The 18,592-nt window shown below is 44.7% G+C and overlaps 1 protein-coding gene across 26 annotated transcripts in view; it reads right to left on the reverse strand.

Moving 5' to 3' along the window:
• Positions 1-18,592, reverse strand: part of LOC120894577 (AF4/FMR2 family member lilli) — a 214,132-nt gene that overhangs the window by 6,239 nt on the left and 189,301 nt on the right. For 24 of the 26 annotated variants that reach the window (XM_040297245.1, XM_040297244.1, XM_040297251.1 and 21 more), the window contains 4 exons: positions 10,706-10,763; positions 4,825-4,872; positions 1,571-1,728; positions 1,420-1,486 (listed from right to left, as the gene is read on the reverse strand). In XM_040297245.1, the coding sequence (XP_040153179.1) occupies positions 1,420-1,486; positions 1,571-1,728; positions 4,825-4,872; positions 10,706-10,763 (331 nt within the window). The remainder of the gene's footprint in view (positions 1-1,419; positions 1,487-1,570; positions 1,729-4,824; positions 4,873-10,705; positions 10,764-18,592) is intronic. The other 2 variants (XM_040297246.1, XM_040297252.1) reach the window with 1 other exon arrangement.

Here is an 18,592-nt window from a genome sequence, read left to right on the forward strand (position 1 = left end):
GATGGAAATGTAACTGATTGATCTGAGAAACGATCAGTGTAACCAATTGCAAATAGTGATGATCGTAGTCATCAGAAAACGATTTGAAGTGCTCCAATTATACTGATTTTAGATAGTTCAGGCTTAAGATTGATAAGATTAGAATTAGTTTACAGTTGTTGAATAGGTCACAACGAGTCCAGTAGGTTCAGGTTGGACCAGTAATGTATATATGAATCCCAACCGAAGATCCAATGAGCTATTTTACTATGCACTTAATGTTGGAATTAAAAAAATGGCTTTCTTTGACAGGCTGACTTTCTTTCCAGAAACTTCCTTTCAAATGTAATTATTCAAGCTTTCTTGCAAAATTAATCAACGACCTTGCGAGCTGCCTTTTCCAGAAGTTATCCGGAATGTTTCGCCTTGGCCTCTACCTTTGATTTTTGATCAGTTCCTCCTCGGTTATAGCGACAAAATTGTTGGAGTAGAGCTTTTACATCATGTTAGTCTACAAAATTTAGTTAAGACGCAGCTGGGGGAATTTGTTCATGTTTCCCAGGTACTATTTTTGCACTGTATGACCTCGGTTACATCGCTCTACCGGTCAAGCGAACGCAGGGATGTAGTGACTTATTCCTTTGGTATTCATTTTTAGCATCATTTGGAGCTTTTTGTCGCACAGGGTCGTCGGTCATTCGAATCTGGGCTTCCTTTCGATGCTCTGGTTGTTGTCTAATAGTTGCCAAGATGTTGTAGATCCCGGAACAGGCTTATACGACACGCTTCTAAATGAAGTTCGGCTTCATATTTTTGGCCATCACGGTTAGATTTCGACTGATAGAGGTATCAAATTTTCTCTGCTAACTCATGGAATATTATTTGTTGATGGTGCAATAAACATTTTGTAAGTGCGGGTTGAACTTTTAAAATCGAAAATGTTAAGTAATAATTAACAAAAGAACTAGTTAAGTAACAATTTGGTGTGGATTATCACATCATAGGACCACCGACACTACTGTAACATCTAGTTAGAAGTAGTTGAAGCACTAACTGCCCGTCAGGGAGGAATTTTGTGGATTATTTAGAGCATCAAACAAGTAACTAGATAGAAATTGGTCCAGACCTGCATGTATTATTAGCGAAACGTTTAAAGAGTTTCCAGAGCTGTTTCAAAAATAATGCATAACCAGTTTTTTTTCAAGAATAACCCTGCATTAACACCAGTGATGTACTCTCTGGAGCGCACCTACGACTCCGATCCGACTCCGACTATCCGTTCGTAGTCGTCCGGTGTCGTCGGGAGTTGTCGACAAGCATCTCTAGAAAGCACTTCCACAAAAACTGGAGTAAACCAACTCATGTTTTTTTAAACAATCTTATGAAACCTACACCGAACTTATTGATACACCTTATAATAATGATTGCACCAACGCTTACCGCATAGCCAGGAACGGGTCCGATACCGTGTCCCAGGTATGGATCGGGATACTCCGCACGTCCGTAACTGTTGAAGAAAGGAGTCAGTAAAACGGTACATGAGTTAATAAGCCATCCTCTCCGAAAGCATCCAGTTGCAAACGATACTCACCCAGCGACGGTGGTGTAGCCGGCCACGGTGGGTTGCGCTGCAGCAGCGGCCGCCCCGTAGGCGGCCCGTGCCGCTGCAGCCGTATAGCTGGCGGCGGAGTAAGCCTGCGCCTGGGCCTGCGCTTGCGACAGTGGCGTTTTCAGCAGCGGCGCAGCAGCCTAGGTTAAGAAACCGGGAGGAAGAATTGAATAGAAGCGCATGAAATTAAATACCATTAAAACCGGGAATACGGGAGTAAAAGGTTTCGAAGGTTTTTGTGCAAAAAACTCCGACACAACGGTGAGAATCGATCGTTCCGATACGTAATCACTTGCCCTGCTTCGCCCTCTCCTCAGCGCTCACTAATCAAAGTATTTCATCAAAAATTCAAAACCCAATTCACTCAACCTTTCCCTCCTCTATTTCCTCGCCTGGCTAGCTCACCGCACTCGTTTCCATTGAATGAAATCGCAACTCTCGTACGCTTCCGTGCAAAAGTTAGTCATCGATTATCAGGCTCGAGAGCACTGGAAGACAGTGGAAGAAAGGCAGGGACGATGAAACCCCAACCCCCCGGAAGCATTGGGATAAAATGTGCAAATTAAATTACTTCATCCGAGGTGGATTCTTACAGCTGGTTAGGCAGGCCCGCTGCTCTCATCGCCTAGGGAGCTTCGCTTCACCTTGCGGAAAAGAAAGTAGCAGACGCAGACCGCTTCTTCATTCACCGTTTGATTCGCTTCGTTGTAGAGCCCTTTTTACACGATTAGGGAGAGACTGATTTGGGACACAAGCAGGAAGCATATGTGCGCTCATGTGTGCGCTGGCAAGAAGAAGTGCTCCCTGATCCAGTTTCGTAAGAAGAGAGAGAGCAGGGTTTAGGGGTAGAACATTTGACACAATCATCACAAGAAGTTACCCCGCTTTGCACCTATTTGGTTCGAAATGTGAAAGACAGTGTGTGGCTCACATAGAGAGAGAGAGAGAGAGAGGAAGGTGAAAGGTGAAGCTATATCTAATTTTCTCTCCATCATCTTTTGATGGTAAAATTATCCGCGGTTACGATAATATATTGAAATAAAATATGTTAATCTTCACCGATGCCGTGGGCCGGAAAGCGGACTGATGAAAGCTTTGATATGATTAGGGCACGCTGTGGGACTTGATCATGGGGCATATCGCGGGGGTTTTTTTCCCGTGCAAACCTGTCCTGTGTGGCCATGATAAGAGAGATGATGTTCGTGTTTTTTGTGTGTGATTTTTCCACGTCTTCTTGCTATCTGCACATCGCGAGCTGGCAGAGGTTATAATTTTTACACGTCATCTTCGCATTTCCTTCCTTCTTCAAGGATTAACGCAACGGAACAGACGTCAGGAAAGTGTCGTGAGTCACGCGTACGTGTCATGCATAAAACACGCTCTTCCCTGGCCATGAATAATGTCTCCTGCGTAGGTTTAATGTATGCTGTTATTAGCTAACAAATGGTTGATAGGATTTTCTTTTCCGCTTCTCCAACAAACCGGAGAAGCATTTCTCCATTTTGTGCGTATGATAAAGGTTTCATTTTTCTTTTCCGGAATTTGTGGCAAAAACAGTCTCAAAAATGATTATTTATTTTCGGACTTGAAACAAACAAAAATCTTCTTCTTCCTCTCCCTAAGGCGCTCGTGCGTTTGGAGTAGAGCGAATGACGACGAATTATTGCTTCCATCGGTTTCGCTTAATTAGAACGCTCCCTTCATCCCTCCCGCGTGCCCATGGGAAAGGCGGGGCTGTGAATTGAACGGCAATAAATAATGCTAATTTATTAATTCATTAAAAGCCGTACCATTTCCCCGTTCCGACAGTTCCGCTTCCGCAGTAAAAGGGTGGAACTGTTGTTTGGTAAATGAAATACATTTCCTACGCGGGTCTTTTCTTTTTTATTCCTCTCTTTCTCTCGTTTTTTGTTGAAATTGGAATGTACAAACGTGTACAAATACAGGGTTTCCCACGATTTATTGGTCAGTTCCCATGATTTTTTGGTGCGTTCCCACGATTTTTTGGTCGTATCCCATAGATTTTTGGTTCGTTCCCATAATTTATTGGTATTTTCCGATTGGATATCAATACAATTGCACCAACAAATTCTGGGAAACGACCAAAAAACCGTGGGAACGCACCAAACAAACATGGGAACCCACCAAAAATTGATGGGAACCAACCAATAAATCGTGGGAAACCCTGTAATGTACAAACACACAGAAAAAGAGATAGAGAGCGAGAGTGGTTGAATGGTTTCGGTTCGTTGGCGGATTCTCGTCCCGTTGAAAGCCCCTGCCGACACGCTTCCCTGAAGTAGTGGTGTTTGAGTGTTTTGCACCAGCGAAAGCATCTCGAGTACTACAGCCGCGATTGAGTGCTGTGTAGGGCTGGTCCACTCCTCTCACGAACCGATCTAGGATCGATTGATAAAGTTTTCGCTGAGCTTTGCAAGTTGGCGAGCGATTCCCCGACCGGCAAACCGGCATCAATCGATAGAGCAAAGGAGCCCCACCAGGATTAGGAGTAGAGGAGCGCGATTAGATGTTTCTCAATCGTGTAATTGGCCTCGGCAGCGCTTGACTTAATGGGCGGCAGGTTTTGAGGGGAATAACATTGACGGGGATGGGGAAGCCACTAGAGTGAAGTAGCAGCAGCAATGGGCTGGGGGAAGCAAAATACAACCCCGGCAATTAGGAAATTGATATAGAAAGGTCGCTGCTTTCCCGTTCTCGTGGAGAACCGAGGGTTGGAAGAAATAATGTATTTTTTTGCAATCTTTTGCTATGTGCCCAGTAAATTGATGATGTCCTAGGGTTGATGGTCCAGGATGGCAGGATGGGAAAAATTGGATCAAATCCAACAAAACTTTAACAGAAAAACGAGATTATCAATGCTCAAATAAAAGCCCAATCGAGTACTCTTCGAGCAGTTTTCGAGCAGTTGCAAAAAATTGAGCTATTTTAACAATTTTTGACAGCAGGATGGAAAAAATGGATCAAATCCAACAAAACTTAAACAGAAAAACGGGTTTATCAAAGCTCAAATAATATCCCATTCGAGTACTTTTCGAGCAGTTGCGAACAATTGAGCTATTTTTATCTATTTTCTTTCCCGTCCCTGTAACATGTTTACCATCGTATTATTTGCTACAAAAACCAGATACGGCAAATATAATAATATCGCATTACTGGCAGGAATCATATATTTTCAACAAATTGTTTGGAAATAAATGAATTGTTGTAATACTTACGTTCAAAATGGTAGGTTGTGCTTGAACCTCCGTCACCGGTTTAGCAGCCTGTGTTTAGCGTGCGTGAGTGTGTATGTGTGTGCATGTGTTTTGCAAAACAAAACAAACAAAAGTACAACAGAAAAACGTAAGAAATAAAAGCAAAAACAAAACAAAAACAAAAACAAAAATCCAGCAAAACAAACACGCCGATGAGAGGGAGAGAGAAAAGAGAGAAGAAAATAACGTTAAGTGGTTTTGTTATTACAATTTTTCTGTTTATAGGGTTTTTTCCTGATGGGGTTCGATTAATTGATACAATCATTTTTTAAATTGATTTAAATGAATTTACTTTCCTGAACCTGAAAAAACCCCGCTCCCTATAGAATGCCATGTAATAAAAACATTATTTCTCTCTCTATATATACTGCTCGATTTTAACCTTTAATTAATTACCCTTTTTCCCGTTAATTCGACAGCAATCAAACCGGGAGCTTTTTTTATAAAGCATTTATTCGCATATGTTGCACCGCGGCTGGTGGTTGTGGTGGTTTATAATTCATGAGTCGTGAACTTTGCGAGCCCGTTTTATGCTTTTTTGCGATGAAAAAAAAAAAAACGCCCGCTTTATGGCCTTTTAAATTGGACATTAACGGGGTACGAAAATTGAATGACAAAAATGTGACATTTAGCTTCAATATACCACAGCTGGTCCACGTGTCTCAGTGAAGTAAGTGGTTCCAATAAAAGGCCTTAGAGCAAACGCATACAAAAACGGGTGGAGAAAGGTTTTGTTTGCGCCTTTTGGGTTAAAAATTTGCTCAAAATTGCTCAACCATTCACAAACCGTTTTGCCCAAGATCAATATATCTGCACTTGCAACACACTTTGCACAAATTGATTACCCAAACACACACACATTAAACACTGATTGATTCGATCCGGTACAGGTATTGACATTTTCAATTATTCCCCCTTTTAATACCCGTCGTGCCATTAATTTGCTCGCCATCCAGGGGGCGCAACGTACTCCAAAGCATCGTTCCGGCGTTAATAAACGAGAACATAGACACACACGCACAAACACACACACACACACACACATGCCCATAGCATCCATGGTTAATTGTGTTCTCCTGTTTCGGTTGGCACTGGTGCGTGAAACCTCATCTAGTATGCTTCGACAACCTAAAGGAGCGAGAACCCGCCAACCTTCTGTCATGCTACCTCCATTTTCCAACGGCACGCTTTTCAGGCAGAAGATTGACACACATTCGGGTGGTGCTTTGCACGCCCTTTAGAGGGAGCGAGGTGGAGAAAGCGACGGCCGCGAATCACCATATTTCGATCGTTATCCCAGGAGTGGGTAAAATTGCTTCTAATCGACGGTAAAACGATGTCCGTGATTTTAGGGCCCAATTTCAGGCGCACCCGTTCGTATCGTGAAACGGTGTACAGCGAGCACCTTTGACAGACAGCTTTGCCATGGTGGATGTTCCGTACCTTTGTCGCAGATTTAACGGCACCAAAATGTGTGTGTGTGTGTGTCTGCTTGCGTTCTAAAATCTCATTAAACCGGTCCGGGGATGGAGAAGAGCTGGTTTTGCGCCCTACCACGATGGCTATTTGCGCGAGAAGGCTACTTTCGCAACGCACAACCTCACAAGCATCCTCACCAACCATGACAAGCGCGCCAGGCTTTTCAAGAACACGGTGAAGTGGATGAATTTGTTTTCATTGTACTACTTTTGGGGAACAGCCGGGGCGAAAACTAGCCCAGATCAGCTCCGGCTCAGCGTGGTTTTGGTCGGTAAAGCGGCTACACCACGCCACCAACCAGAAACAGACGGACAGACAGGCGCGCCCGTCCATCTATCGTTTGGTGGAATCGTTTTCAAACGCTTTTAGCGCCACACACCGGGCAGATAAAGCCAGCATCCTCCTGTTGCGTGTTTTGCTCGTGAGCTTTGCACACACTGCACACACTATCGCGTGCGACGAACACTGTGCAACGCGTCGTGTGCCTGCCTGCTTTGATTGTGTATCCGGTTGGGTAGGTCTTGAGCATTTCACATAGGCGTTGGAGACAAAAGCGCGCACCCGAAACAATCGTTGGCCTACTACTCTACTAGGCCGAGCACTAGCCCGGAATGAGGACATGATTGTGCACACACACACGCACACAGATTTAAACATACACAGGGAACGCTTAGTCCGAGTACAGGTTACGGTGTGGTTTTGGAATTGAAATTGATTCCAAATTTGATTGCAATTTCCTCTACCTCCCCTGGGTGGGTTTCACCTGGCAGTGCGGCCTCGATTGTCTCCTGTACGGGTACAGCCACAACACATTGTCCCCGTTCCCGGTGCAGGTGTATCGGGTTGGTAGAACATTGCTGGCGACATTGGGTCCAGGCGAGCGCGGTCAGACTCAACCTCCTTCCGTATAGATAGACATAAATTCACCCTAAAACCTCTCCCCCCACCGAAGATGAACCAGACGGATGGACCAGGTTTTGTGGAGTAGGGAAGCAGGGTGCGATCGTATGTGCCTTTGTGTGGGTGCGTGTTTTCATGAGTGCGAATGTTCACCCGATGGTTTTTATGCGGCCCTGCAGCAGCAGCAGCAGCACCATACGCAACGATGCGTTATCAGTCGCAATGTGATCGAATTGCGTTTTCCTCCTTAATACCCCTCCTCTTACCCTCCTCTACGCCTGGATGGGGTAGCAAGTATAGGTTTGAAATGGAATGGAATTGGAATCCCGAATCGAATTACGGTTTTGTGGAAGCTAATGGAAGATGAAATGGATTTTCCCCTCTCGACAACCAACGTCCGGAAGGCACGACAACACATCTCTCCGGGTAAGCTTTTCGGCTTCATTTTGAGGGCGGTTTTGGTTGTTATTGTGTATGTGTGTGAGTGGGTGTTTTCGGTGCCACACACACAATAAGGCTAGTTTTTGAGCTTTTGATGAGCAGCTCCGTGATGAGGTTGAAAACAGAATTTCCACCAAGACAACTCGAAACTCATTTCGAAGGCGAAAGCGCGCCGGGGCAGCAATACACGCTTCCCGGCGTCACAAATTATTAACACGCGGAAGGTACATTTATTTTCCATCTTCCCTATTATGGGCTGGAAATGAGAAAACTCGCGTCTTGAGCAATTTATAAACCGGCCGTTTCGAGCTGCGAAATCCAGTTTTCCATCAACCGCGCGCGGGCGCATTCACTCATTGATTGATGAATAATTTCATCGACAGCGACACTGAGCGAGGTGTTTTTCTTTCAAAACGCAAAGAAGCAGAAAAACAAAAAAATCTCTAAAAGGAAATCGATCAATCATAAAGCAAACATAGATGTGTATACAATCTTATTTCGCTCTTGTTTTGCCCATCGCTCGCAGTAATACATTTATCAGGCCGGCGTGCGACGGAAATCGATTCATCAACCGAGCGAATTTTATTAGCCCATTAGACCGAGGGAAAGGAAATTTATTTTTTAACTACATTGCATCTATTACGCCCTCGCCTGGTTTGTTTGTTTGTTTTTTTGTCCGTTGCTTTAATGCGATTTTCAAAAAATATAAACATACCAAAAGCCGCTAAGCGTGCATTCGGCGAATCCACAACAAAACAGTGCAAACCTTTGCTCTATCATCTAATTGCTTCGGCGAACGGTTACCACCAACACCACCCACCACACCAAGGTGGTGTGTTAGGTGGTGTAGTGGGAGGATTTTCATTCGCTTGGAAACAAAAAAAAAACTGCAAATCGAGCAAAAATTTCGCTTGAATCAACCATCGTTGACAGGGGATATTTATATTTTCTGCTCCGTCATTTGGATGAAGGTACAAAACGATGTTAAAAATCACGCAAAAGTGTATGGCGTGTGTGGAGGTGTAGCGGCATCGTATGGTTTTTATAAAATCCACAGCAAAATGTACTACAAAAAACCCCTCAAATTTAAGGTTTAAAAACAGTTTTTTATAATATTTTTCGTACATTTTTGGAAGTCCAAAAAACAAAATTGAAGTCACAATATTACCTCAATTTTACGCGCCACCATGCGCCTCCATCGATTAATTTCATTTTATTTTTCCGCCACCTCCACCATCCCACGTAAAATCGGTCGAGTGTGTAAAAAGAGTAATAAAATTGCCTTCAATCTAAACCACCACCCAATAAAAACCAGGTCCATGTCCCCGTGTCATATAATGCGATGATCGAGTGCCGATGGATGCGCCTGGTGGTTTTTGAATGAACGCACAGACAACAAAAAAAAATGGAGAACAAAGCACCATATATCAGCGTAAAAAAGGCAACACACACAGACACACATACCTGCACATATTTACACGGTTCACATTTTTAAACCAAGCTGTGTGTGGAAGCACCCCCGTGCGGGAATCATTTCGATTGGGATTGATTGCGTTAAGGTGTACCGGGTGGTTGCGACCGAAACGGCAAAACGGGATGCTGATGAGTAGCATAGCAACAAATCAAATCTTCTCGGGGCGTACAAACAAGTGTGGAAGCAAAAAAAAAAAACAAAAAAAAACATCCAGAAAGATCAAGTCATCCGGTATGCAGTAAAAACGTCAGGTGAAAAATTGGATCCACCCGCACGTCAGCAAAAGCTCCCTCAAAAGGGTAGCAAAATGGAGATGGAACGATCGAAGTGCGGGGTGTGTTGGTTGTGTGTGTGTGTGTGTGGTTCCGCGTATCCACATGACAAAAAGTATCAAATAAATAACCCTTCGCACTGCAATCGGGACAAGTGGTTCCGATGGCTCTGTCCGGAACTGGGGTTTTTGCTGCTGCTGCTGTTGTTTGTCCCATCCAGCGCCATGACATACATACATTTTGCCAGGAAAGGATGATACAGAAAAATCATACTCGAAAACGTGACGAGCAACCTGTCTGACTGCACCCCATTGCAGTCACCACCCACATCCATGAGAGTGGGCTAAAGAGAAGGAGGGGAAAAAGTGGCTTCCCCCAAATGATGGTAGTTTTCCATCGCAATTTTTCACTCGACATGACTACTACTACCCGCCCTGGAGGAGGAGGCGTAGGAGGAGTTAAAGGAGCACGGGCAACATCATAACTCCTCCATGTGGCGGAATATTTCACCATTTTTTGTTGTTATTGGTGAAGTGCAGCTTTTTGGTGCTTTGCGTGGCGGACAAATCGAAAATTGATTGATGTTACTGTCTCTCTCTCTCTCGCCTGCCTGCGCCGCTTGGCGGTGGTGCATTTTTTGGGTTGAGAAAAGTCCGTCCATGATGCCGCTAACGGGTGAAAAACGTGTGTGTATTGGAGTGCACAAATAACATTGCACAACGTAGTTAGCAAGCGCTGCACAACGATGATGGATTCAAACGTGATTCAAAAACGTTGGGGAGCAGAAAAGCGGTTGATGGCAAGAAGCGGGAGCACCCGTTGATTCGATTTATGTCCCCCTCGACCCCCAAAATCAAATAGCACGTTCACCCATCAATATTGGAGCATAACTAAATAACGATCAACCTACTGAGGAGGGTTTGAAATCACTGACACCTGTTATCCCGCTCTTATCGTGTGTAGTTGTCAACCCCCCTCTCAACCACACTCCCCCATTTAACTCGATAGCCGTTGTAATTTAATAGCCAACTGGCACGCGAAACGCAATAATCGCGCTGTTTTTTTTATCCATGCAAGAACGCAAGAAGAATGCACCTTCGTTTCGTTTCCTATCAAGATTAGCTAATATGCAGGGGCGTCACCAGGGCCCCCTCCTGGGAGCCCGTGGAAAGGGACTAACCGATCGGCAACCGGCCATCAATTACGCACACGGCGGTTAAGCCGTATTAGCCCGACTGGAAAGCTCTTATCCGTCGACGCTTTTATCGACACTTACCTGCAGGCGATAGTTGGGATCCGCTGTTGCTGCTGCCAGATACGGGTCGAAGTACACACTGTAGTAGCCGTTCGTTCGTTTGGGTTCGGGTGGGTGAGCGATGTATTTCCCATTTATTACACGCCACAACAGGAACACAGAGAGAGAGAGAGGGAGAGAAGAAGGTTTTCCGATTAGTTGAGGTTGATTGATTATTTAGAGGGCTAACACACACAGGATGTCCGTGTGTATGTACGTTTGCTGCCCTGCTGCTTCCATCGATTTCATCACCATCTCGCGTCCCGATGATCGCTGGAGCTGCAATCGATCAACACCGTTTTCCATTAGGGAAGCGCTTGGAGAATACGAAGGGGGTGGTTGTTTCACTACTTTTTCCGCCCAACGAGCTCAACGCGGTGAAGAGAGCGGTGATGAAATCGTGCAAGAATATTTGATTTGTGCACTGTGACCACTCGAGAGCTGCCTGGACCTACGGGGCGTTTGTGTGTGCACGTTTTTTGCTAACACCAGCGCGGTTAGTCGTCCCGGTTTCATTCCGAATCCTGGAATGTCGTTTCTATAGCAACGCGTACACACACAGTGGAATTTGAACCGGCAGTATAAACGTAGCCACAACTGTGTTTGAGGATTTGTTTGTGGAATTCATCGTTTTCCCCCTGCAAACAGCCAGTGAGCAAAAAGCAAGGCACGAACCCGATGAGGCAGGGAGAGAGAGAGAAAGAGAGAGAGAGAGAGGCGGAAAAATTGCGGAGCTGTGTGAAAATGATTTATTGATCGTTTGTTGTTTGAAGGATTTTCCTGCGGAAAGACATCAACCATTCATGGCAACATGGCTTCGGGGTTGGTGTGTGTGTGTGTACCGGAATGTGTCGAACGTTGTATGTTGGAAAGGTGGAGCTGCTGCTGTGTGTGTATTTTCACTCACTGACCAACGCAGTGAAGGAAGAGCCGAGCATTATTTAGTACCAACAGGCGCACCAAGCAGGCCAATGCAGTAAGACCTCTCGTACGTACGGAATGTACGGTTCACACACTTGGAGTTTTGTTTATTTGGTTTGTTTGTGTTTTTTGCTCCCCCCCCCCAACCCATCTCTCGCTTCGGGCGAGGTTTTGGAGCGACGGTAAAGGAATGCAATTTTTCATCACCTTCACCAATTTCTACTACTTTCCCCGTTGGCGAGGTTGCTTGCGGGGGGAGGAAGCGCGCACACACCACAATTGGTGAAAATTTAATTGAATTTATGATTACCCTTCCTTCCAGCAGCAACCTGTTCTGCTTTCGGTGCTGCGTGGGCAAGTGTGGACGTGTTATTTACGTACGTACTACACACACACACACACACACACACACACACACACACACACACACACACACACACACACACACACACACACACACACACACACACACACACACACACACACACACACACACACACGCGCGCGCTTTCCTGTTGGATGATTTTGGAAGTTTTAATTTGTCCAATTGAGTGAGGAGGCTCGGTGTACTTCGAATAAGTTAATTAAAGTAGAAATGGTTTACCAAAAACATGTTTTTTTTAATTTTTTTTTTCATTTTTTAAGGACGCTATTGAGTTGAAAACGGTTTTTAAAGGATAATATAAACAACTGTCTGAATAGTGTCCACCTTTTTTTCTCCAAAATATTGAAGATTAAAGTAATTAATAAAGGATTAAATTAACTTAGATAATTATCTGAATAAATATCTAAATATTTAATTAATTAAAGCATTCATTTTTAACACGACAACAACTTTGGTAAACAAGTTTGATGTGAACAAAATACAAAATACAAAAATCGCTCGAAATTTAATAAAATCGAACTGAAACTTTGGTAATACATCGTCGGTATCCGTAATTTTCATTAAAATCTCAGTATCACGTGACCTATAATTAACATCGGCATTGATTTTCATCCCATTGATAAACCCCGGGCAAACTTCTTTGACCGCTCAAGTTGTCGTTGTTTCGTCGAAAAACGAAAAAGGACGAGAAAGTTCAGTACCGTCCCTCGTTATCTCATTGTTAATCGAAATCACCCATCCTGGCAGCTAAAATTGAATGGCTTGTAGAAAGAAAAGAAAAAAAACCCAACTGTAGTATTTCCCGTACGTTTACAGATAAAAAAGGTACGCAACATTTACCATATTTCACTGTTACTTCAACCGGTAAGAGGGAGACTGGCACACACAGAAAAAAAACCCATCAGTATCCCATTTTAAATGATGCTCTCGGTGTTTGGGGAAAACTCTATCCATTTTCCTGGCCAGCATTTTCTACGGTTGCAATCACCGTTATCGATATTACCCATACCCAATTGTCGGTGGTGTTGGGGCTTGCCGTCGGGTCGGGTGTGGATGGATGGATTGATTGGATGAAAACCAACCTGCCGGCACACACCGTGTGTTTGTGTGTGTATGTGTGTGTGTGCGCGTGTGTATGTATTGTGGCTTTTACGCGACGGGAAATGTGAAGAATTCTGTCTTCGGGGGGTTTCACTGTTCGCTTACCACAAGCGCACATGAAAGAGAGAGCGAGAGGTGACATTTCAATTGCAAGATGTATATCTCGTACCTCGCATTGGTGTAGGGAAGAAGGCACATTTCCCCCCGTGAGAGTACGAGGTGGTTTGCGCGTATTGAGGGGGGGCCCGAACGATTCTCCGAATGGATGGAATCAATTTTTACGAGATCATATTTCCGTTTCCGCTTTACTTGCTGTGCTGTGCTGTGTTGGGATGCTGTTGAAGGTGGCCGAACCGCCAACACACACAGAGCCGGGAAGATTCCTTCGCGAGCTGACTGATTCTCTCTCTCCTGTGTGGCAAAACTTTTGCTCCCCGGGCCCATTCTCGTAAAATATTGACAATCTTTTCCATTCTTCCAATTGCCAATCAGTGCACGATAATAAACCCGATAATGATCTGTGCTTAGATCCATTATTTGTCTCGCTGCTCGTGCGGCAGGTGGGTTAGTCGTCAGGCTAGGACACAGCAAGACACAGCAAGCACGAGTTCAAAACAGCCACCCCGGCGGTATGGCAAAGCTCTTGGAAAGGAAAACAATTTATGGTAAAAGTTTACCGTCGTTTCTATCGCAAAAATTCACCCAGCGAAGTGGAGGGGGGGTCAGTGTGAGTGAATTGTCGTCGGGGATGACGCACATGAAGGAAAGGAGAGGAAATACCGGTTGTATAATCACCACCGATGATGGTGACGCTCGTTGGAGTGGGAGGATGAGCCACGTCAGCTTATTTAAATCTCTTTCCCAACTCCCGGCCCAAGCGGACCAGGGCGCACCGAACCACAACCGAAAGCTAATGATCGTTATCGCGCGTCTAATGTATTTTTATGACTCTTGAAAAATGATGTCGATACATTCCGACCGATGTGTGTGTGTGTGGGGTGGAAAATGGGACGCAAAACCCGCAAACCGGGAAAATGTGCACGGGACGGAAGCAAGTTAATGCGATCCGCCGACCGGATGAAGCTCATCTCATTTCACTTAGCGCTGTGCTGCTGAATTGGAAAGTGAAGAAGCAAAACAGACACACACACAGACAGAAAAAAAAAACGCTCGCAGGGATAGAGTTTATGCCTGTCTGCTTACGGGGAGCGATTTTTCTTCTTTGCCCTTTTATGCCGGGCTAGCTGAAAATGCTCTTTGCGCGGAACGAAATTCTAAGAGCCCAGCTCCTCCTCCTCTTCCTTCGCCATGGTTTGATAATGGGTAATAGACGTTGGTCAATGGTGATCCATTACGGCCGTTTCGTTGTTAGTGCGATTTTAAGCACTGCGGGGGAACAAAGTGAATCTTTCATTAGTCATTTTTTACGGTCGAGTGAAAGTAGCTGGCGAATTGCTTCTTTACATGTTTTTCCAATAAGGTCGTGTGGTACTTTTGCAAGCTTTTACACGAAAGAAATAGAAAAAGGGCAACTCAGTAAGCTGTATGACGCTTGCTATGAACGAAAAATTGCCTAAAAGTATGCAACTTGCATTACAAAGCGCCTAAATGTAGGCAATATGTTCTACAACTTTGCTGTAGTAAGCCAAATGTGCCTTTTTTCGATTCGAATGATATTGTTTATTTAGAATTACTATAGTTTATCAATTTAGATACAAAATTAAAGCATATTAATAACAAATATTACATCTCAACAAATGCCCCAAAAAACTATTACTTCGATTTAGAAGCAATCGCTTGTCCAGGAAGTGAACAATAGCTTCCTATTAAGCCATGCACGCGCACGTTGCCAGCAAATGGGCAATGGTGGCTTCAGCATTCCTGTTCGCAAAACTTCGTCGCATTTGCCTTTTTTGGGGGCAGTTAAAAATTAGCATAGAATTTGCCAAACGTCCAACCCCCCCCCCCCGGGAGTGGAATGAACTGACCCAAGAATGAACTGGTAAATGTGACTCTTGTTCCTCCAGCCAGCACGGGTAAGAGCACACGAAAAAGCAAATGTTTGGAACGTGCAAAGGTAGAAAGAAAGAGAGAGAGAGAGAAAGGGAGAGAGAAAGGAGAGAGAGAGAGAGAGAGAGAGAGAGAGAGAGTGGTAGCAAAATGCCAACGCGATGCAATTTGGGAAGAAAGTAGTTCCAAAGAATGCAGAATGCATGGAGCGGGAGGGAGCATTGTGAGTTTCTTACTCAGCAGCATAAAGAAGCTTTTGAAATGTAAAATGTGCACATTTATAAGCTTGGCAGTAAAAACTATTCCCCATTGTTGGTTTTTCCTGTTGTTTGTTCGATATCTTTGGAATGGCAATTTTGTGTACAGTCGGGAATGCGGGCCATTTCCGGACGTTCATGAGAATGTTTTTACAATTTTTAAAAGCCGAATACACATTCCATGGAACTCCAACACACACTTGTATTTATGATGTTCTGGAGCCGTTTAAAGGCCTGCTGTAACATTTGCTACCATCATGCTTTCGTGTTGAAGCCGTGTTGGAAATCTCAAGCAGAGATTGACTTTTAGAAGAGCAGCTGCAAGTGCAACCACCGCTACAGAATATGCTATCGGATGTGTGCTAGAAAAGCTTCAAATCGAGCAAACACGCTTCCTGTGCTTTCTTGCACCGGCCGTCTCCGGATGCGCACGGTTTCCCCCCCGGTGAGTGAAAAATGGAGTAACCGCCCGGCCAAGCCCACCGGAACCGGTCTGCTCCTTCGTGTACCGGCGAGGAATGGTGAGGAATGGTGAGCACACAACTGCGTCCCAACGAAGTTTGTTCTGCCCAAAAAGTCTGTCACTTTTTCCACAACCTCCTGCTGGGCGCTTGTGCGCGCGCCACGGGACTCACCACTTGACCATTTTCTCTCCACATCGTCCACATTCACAACCGCAACGTAGAAGAGCTTTATCGTTGTTCTTTCAGGGGGGGGGGGATGGTCTCGCACAATTATTTCGATACGATGCGTCTCTCACTCTCTATTTCACAGTCGGAAAAGTACCTTGCCTTGAGGAATACAATCCTTTTGGGGGGAGGAAACCGGTGTGCGTTGTGTGTGTGTTGTGGTGTTTGTGGGAAATAAAGAAACTTTCCCCCATCCCATAACTCTTCCACCCTTGTTCGGTGCATTTACGATCCGTGTGCAGCTTCTATTCGTTTGAGGAGTGTATTGTTGGTAGGTGTTGTACAGTTTTAAAACTCGCCACAGTTGCGGCGGCGCCGGTGGGGGGGAGAGTTCTGTGCCAGAGTTTTTGGGCAGACACAGTTTTGCGGGCACAACTAGCCAGCCAAGTGGACGCCCTGCTAGCATTATACTAGCCAATTTCGATCTGCTGTTGCTGGCAGTGGTCAAACTGAGGGAACCACTGCAACGTTTGTGTGCAGCCAAATCAAACCCCAGAAACCTTGTCCGTCATATTCGTTAAGCTGCGGTTTGTTAGGTTGTTCCGTTTTTTTTGACAGATTTTGTGGTTTTGCATTTTAAATGCGCTGTTTAATGAATTTTCAGCGCTTAGAAAGGAGGGGCCGTCCATCAGCAGCTACTGAATCACTTGCTGAAGTGGCAACAGCTGCGGGACGGTTTGATACGAAATACGAAAAACAGATGTTTGTACACATGAAAGCAGCTGCGGACTTGTGTAAGTATAAAACGCTTCTAGCAGCAAACGGGCAGCAAAAAAGCATTGTACATTTTTTTCCAGCAGCTTCCGGCAAACCAGAACAGGAACAAATCGTGCTCTTCACAAAGGCAAAGTTGTTCTTCGCGCCGCGTTGTTCTGCTGCACACAGATTTGCTCTGCTTTGCTGTTATTTTTCTTTGATATCGAAACGAAGCACCGTAAATATAAAAGCGCACGGTTCGTTGAGTTTCATAATCTTCCACTCTCCTTCCCCTATTACACCGCCACCATTAAAAGGGTGACAAGGTGGGCAAAACATTGCTTGTAACTAACGACCAACGGTGGGGTTTGCGGTGATTATCCAATTCCAATTTTCGAGGATCTTTCCGGACAGATAGCCCCGAACGAAAACACACACCAAAAAAGGGAAGCCCCCAAAATTAATTGCTACACAAAAAGAAAACCATGGAGAAGAGGGGGACAAGAGTCGAACACTGGGAAACACGATCATTTCCGGCACGCTCGGGTGAGTTGTGATTATTACACCGTAAAGCATTGGTGGTGGTGGAGACGGCACGAAAGAAAATGGGCAAATATGACTGTGACACCGGGTTGGGCGGCGGGCGGCGGGCCAAACACATTCCAATGCGTCATCTGAGTTCGATTTGTTTGCGATTATCGTTTCGTTTTTTTGCCCCCCTCGCATCAACAATAACAAGCAAAAAGGAAAGCAAATCTGTGTATTTGTGCTTTTATTTTCTTGCTTTTGGTTCCTATTTTCACTCGCTTTTTCCAGCGCATCCTATTTATTTAAGGGAAGGGAAAAAAGCCAGCGGCGAGCGGAACCCTTGCAGTTGTTTTTACACCTCCCCCAGAAACACAGTACATATGTACGTGCTTACCCCACTAGTTCTGTTGGTTTAGTACTACAACCGACCTTTGAAGAGGGTGAGCAACAGCAACAAACTCACACACACAAAAAAAGAAAGAAACCATTCCAAGCGGAACTGAAAATTAAACATTTAGCATTGCAACACGTATATAAATATTAATTTGATCGTGCTCACTCGTGGTTCCGTTGCGTTTGCGTTGTTGCTCTGCTCTGCGCGCGTGTGTGTGTGTGTGTGTGTGTGTGAAAACATAACTAAAAAGCAACACTCAGAGCAGGGGAAGCTCAGTTTTTTGTGTCTTTTTTTTTTTTTGTTGAAAGGACTAATTTTTCTGCCACGGATAGCGAGTGCAACGGAGTGGAAAACGAGTGAGTTAGATTAATTTTCCAGCTTTTGCAGTTTAATATTTTGCCGTGCCCGCTTACCACTTGTACCGTTGATAATTGTCGGAAGGACCACGTTAAGCTTTTACGAGGAGAAGTAGTAGTAGTAGTAGTAGTTGTGTTTAATTTTTTGGCACGAAACGATTGTTAATTCATTTTTACACACAGTTAGCGGTCTTCTCCACAGTCAGCATTGTGGTGCGCGTGCAGATAACACCGTACACCGGGGGCATGGGCTTGTGTATCCACCAAAGCTCTCCCAATATGCCCCAAACAAATGTAATTAAGCATTGGCGAAAGGAGAGTAAAATTAAACAATAAAACATACGAGATGAGAAACCCAACACTGTGTGTGTGTGTGTGTGGTTAGTGTTGGGTACCACAGCATCAGCACACCGGCCGGCTGTGCTGTGGCACAGTGGAAGAAGTTTGTGTTTTTAATTTTCTCCCTCACTTCTCTCGTACGGCTCGTTGTTGTGCCATTCATTGGGCATGAGCGTTTTTAAGTGGAGCGTTT

Source organism: Anopheles arabiensis, chromosome 2, assembly GCF_016920715.1.
Source record: "Anopheles arabiensis isolate DONGOLA chromosome 2, AaraD3, whole genome shotgun sequence".
Taxonomy (NCBI): domain Eukaryota; kingdom Metazoa; phylum Arthropoda; class Insecta; order Diptera; family Culicidae; genus Anopheles; species Anopheles arabiensis.